Source organism: Peromyscus eremicus, chromosome 7 (genome assembly GCF_949786415.1).
Source record: "Peromyscus eremicus chromosome 7, PerEre_H2_v1, whole genome shotgun sequence".
Lineage (NCBI taxonomy): Eukaryota > Metazoa > Chordata > Mammalia > Rodentia > Cricetidae > Peromyscus > Peromyscus eremicus.
This window is the reverse complement of record NC_081422.1, coordinates 15,355,470-15,358,698: the sequence shown is the minus strand read 5'-3', so window position 1 is coordinate 15,358,698 and position 3,229 is coordinate 15,355,470. Positions and strand designations below refer to the sequence as shown.

Here is a 3,229-nt window from a genome sequence, read left to right as displayed (position 1 = left end):
ATAAAATTGCCTTGAGTAATATTTTTATGGGAGCATTTGATTTTTCTTTCTTTATTCTTCTTATATAACATCTCAACTGCAGTTTCTCCTCCTTTCACTCCTCCCATTTGCCACCCACCCCCACCATGCCTTTCCACCAGATCCACTTCTCCTCCAGTTTCCCTTCTGAAAAGAGCAAGCTTCCCAGGACAGCAATCAAACAAGGCACAATAAGATATAATAATAATAGGCACAAACCCTCTCAGGGTTGGGCAAGGTAACTCATTAGGAGGAAAAGGGTATCAAGAGCAGATAAAAGAGTCAAAGACACCCACATTCCCACTGTTAGGAGTCACACAAAACCTCCAAACTAACAACTATAACATATTTGCAGAAGACCTAGAGCAGACTCACGCTCTGTATTTGCCGCTTCATTCTCTGTGAGTCCATATGAGACTTGCTTATTTAGTTCTGTGGGCCATATTCTCCTGGTGTCCTTGACCCCTATGGCTCCTGTAATTCTCCCATCCCTTCTTTCATGGGGCTCCTTAAGCTCAAAGTGGATGGATCTCAATGGAGACATCCGGTTTGGGTTATCTCTCCTCCTAATGCTTGGCTGTGGGTCTCTGCATCTGCTCCCATCAGCTGCTTGAGGAAACCTCTCTGATGACTAGCAATATTATTTGTTATTGTTACTTGCTTAAATGCACAGATAACCTTCAATCCAAATTCACAAATTGTATTTGGTAAAATTAAATACTTTTGTACACAAATTGAATCAAGCATCAGTTCAAAGAAAGCCCATAGTTAGAAACTCTATTCACAAATTTATATTGTAGAAGATTTACTATCTTGAGTACATATACTAGTTAAATTACTTAATCCTAAAAATAAAGCACTAATATATCATAAACATCTACCTATTCATTAACCACCTACATACTTATATATCAAGTTACAAAGACCATATATAAATTGATGATATATATAAGTGCAAAGGTGCTCAATGTGTGTTTAAGTGATTTATCTTAGCACAGGAGAGATCTGATAAAAAAAAAACACAGAAAGAAACAGTTTTATGAATTGAATCACAGGTTCAGAGAATTCATTCTGTGACTGCTTAGCCCCATATGTTTAGGGTGGATATTATGGTTGCAAAACTATGTGGCAGAGAAGAAAAGTTTCACAACTGTTTTGCATGCCACATCTGTGAAACAACAGTGATGCAATTGTAGAATGAGATGTCATACATCTTGTCTCCAGAGTCAGAGAAGCAGTGACTTGGAATACTACATGCTTACCACAATAAGCATCTTTGGGATTACAATAACAGTTGAGTAAATAACTGGACTAATGAGGAACTTTTCTATTTATCCCCATGAGATTTGAGTTTGTGTAATTCAGTATGAGGTATAAATTTAATCCCAGTACCTACATACTCAGAACCAGCAATATGTGGACCTTTTAATGCATCAGTTCCTGAGGACAGATATTCAATTTCCAATAACCAGGTGAGCTTTTAAAATTAAGGCAAATATCTTAAGAATATTTCATTCTGAAGTAGCGTGTAAGAGAGTAAATGAGAAACAGTGAAATATGAAAAGTGATCCTCTTGATTTATCTCTTCACAGTCAATTAATCTCACGAATTTTGTACAATACTAACCAATGTTTTACTTACCAGGTTCCATATTTGGACAACCATACATCTGATTTTTATCCATTCAGAAATATGTTCTTTCTCAATAAATATTTCTCTTAAAAATATTACACTGTTTCTTGATTTTTCACACTGTGGAGAGAAATCTTTGGAGTGCTTTAAGCATTAAGACAACTATTTTATATGAGTTTGGTATAAAATAGAATATAGATGTCTATCCGTAGAATATTACTATAGCCAGTGCTATTCTAAGTCTATTCTAACAAGTACTTAAGTAAATCTGACACAGATGCTCATGAAATCAATTTTTTTTTTTTTACTTTATCCTTTTCAAAGTTCCCACCAAAAATATGGAACTGAAAAATCAAACAGCACTTTCAGAATTCCATCTGCTCGGACTGACAGACAATCACAAGCTTCTGCCCCTCATCTTCACCATGTTCCTCTCCATGTATCTGATCACAATTCTGGGAAACCTGCTTATCATCATGGCCATCAGCTCTGGGTCCCAACTGCACACACCCATGTACCTCTTCCTCTCTGTTTTGTCCATTAATGACATTTGTTACAGTACAGTCACAATCCCCAAAATGCTGGTCAACATACAAACACAGGATGACAGCATAAGTTACATAGAATGTCTCTCTCAAATTTGCTTTGTTTCAATTTTTGGTGAAATGGAAAATTATCTCTTGGCGGTGATGGCTTATGACCGCTACGTGGCCATTTGTAAACCCTTGAGGTATACAGTCATCATGAACCCTTTTTCCTGTGTCCTGATGGTTCTATTCTCCCTTTTGCTTAGTATTATGGATGCCCTACTCCATAGTCTGATGGTCCTGAGACTTTCCTTCTGCACAGAAGTAGAAATCCCCCACTTTTTCTGTGAACTTGCTCAGATTATCAAGCTTGCCTGTTCTGATACATATCTTAATAATTTCTTGATATTTGTTGCAGCTTTTGTCTTTGGAGGTGGTCCTGTCTGTGGAATTGCTTTTTCATATATTTACATTGTTTCCTCAGTATTGAAAATACCTTCTTCTGGAGGAAGACACAGAGCCTTTTCTACTTGTGCATCACATTTGACTGTTGTTTGCTTATTCTATGGAACAGGTGTTGGTGTGAACATCAGTTCTGCAGTGACAGATTCTCCCAGAAACACAGCAATGGCTTCCATGATGTATAGTGTAATACCTCCATTGCTGAACCCCTTTGTCTATAGCCTGCGAAACAGGGAAATGAAGGAAGCCTTGAGGAATCTTATTGGTAGATTCATCTATCTTATGTGATGTATCATTCTATGGTATACATGTGGCATTTAAGAGAAGTTCAAATTAAGTAGAAATCTAGCAAGCAAAAATTTTCTGCTTTCCTGTAGTTACTAAAATGACTTCAATGTGCCATGACTTGGTGTACTACATGTTGAGGTTTGTTTATGTTACATTGTTTGAACTAAGCTACATCTGTTTATTACTTTAATTCATAGAGCATTTTTTTATCCACAATACACAAAAAGTCAACTCAAAATTACAGATGTCGTTTTATTACATTTTCTCTGTTGATTTTTCAAAGTAGTTACAGTTGGTAAACT

The 3,229-nt window shown here is 36.5% G+C and overlaps 1 protein-coding gene across 1 annotated transcript; it reads left to right on the top strand.

Annotated features, from left to right (window-relative positions):
• Positions 1–1,970: 1,970 nt before the first annotated feature.
• On the top strand, positions 1,971–2,927 carry LOC131914083 (olfactory receptor 7G2-like). Its single transcript, XM_059266677.1, has one exon. It carries the CDS (start codon positions 1,989–1,991, stop codon positions 2,925–2,927), a length of 939 nt encoding a protein of 312 aa, XP_059122660.1. The 5' UTR covers positions 1,971–1,988.
• The last annotated feature ends 302 nt before the right edge of the window (positions 2,928–3,229 follow it).

Coding starts and splice junctions, on each gene's coding strand:
- LOC131914083 (XM_059266677.1), top strand. CDS start 1,989: ATGGAACTGAAAAATCAAACAGCACTTTCAGAATTCCATCTGCTCGGA.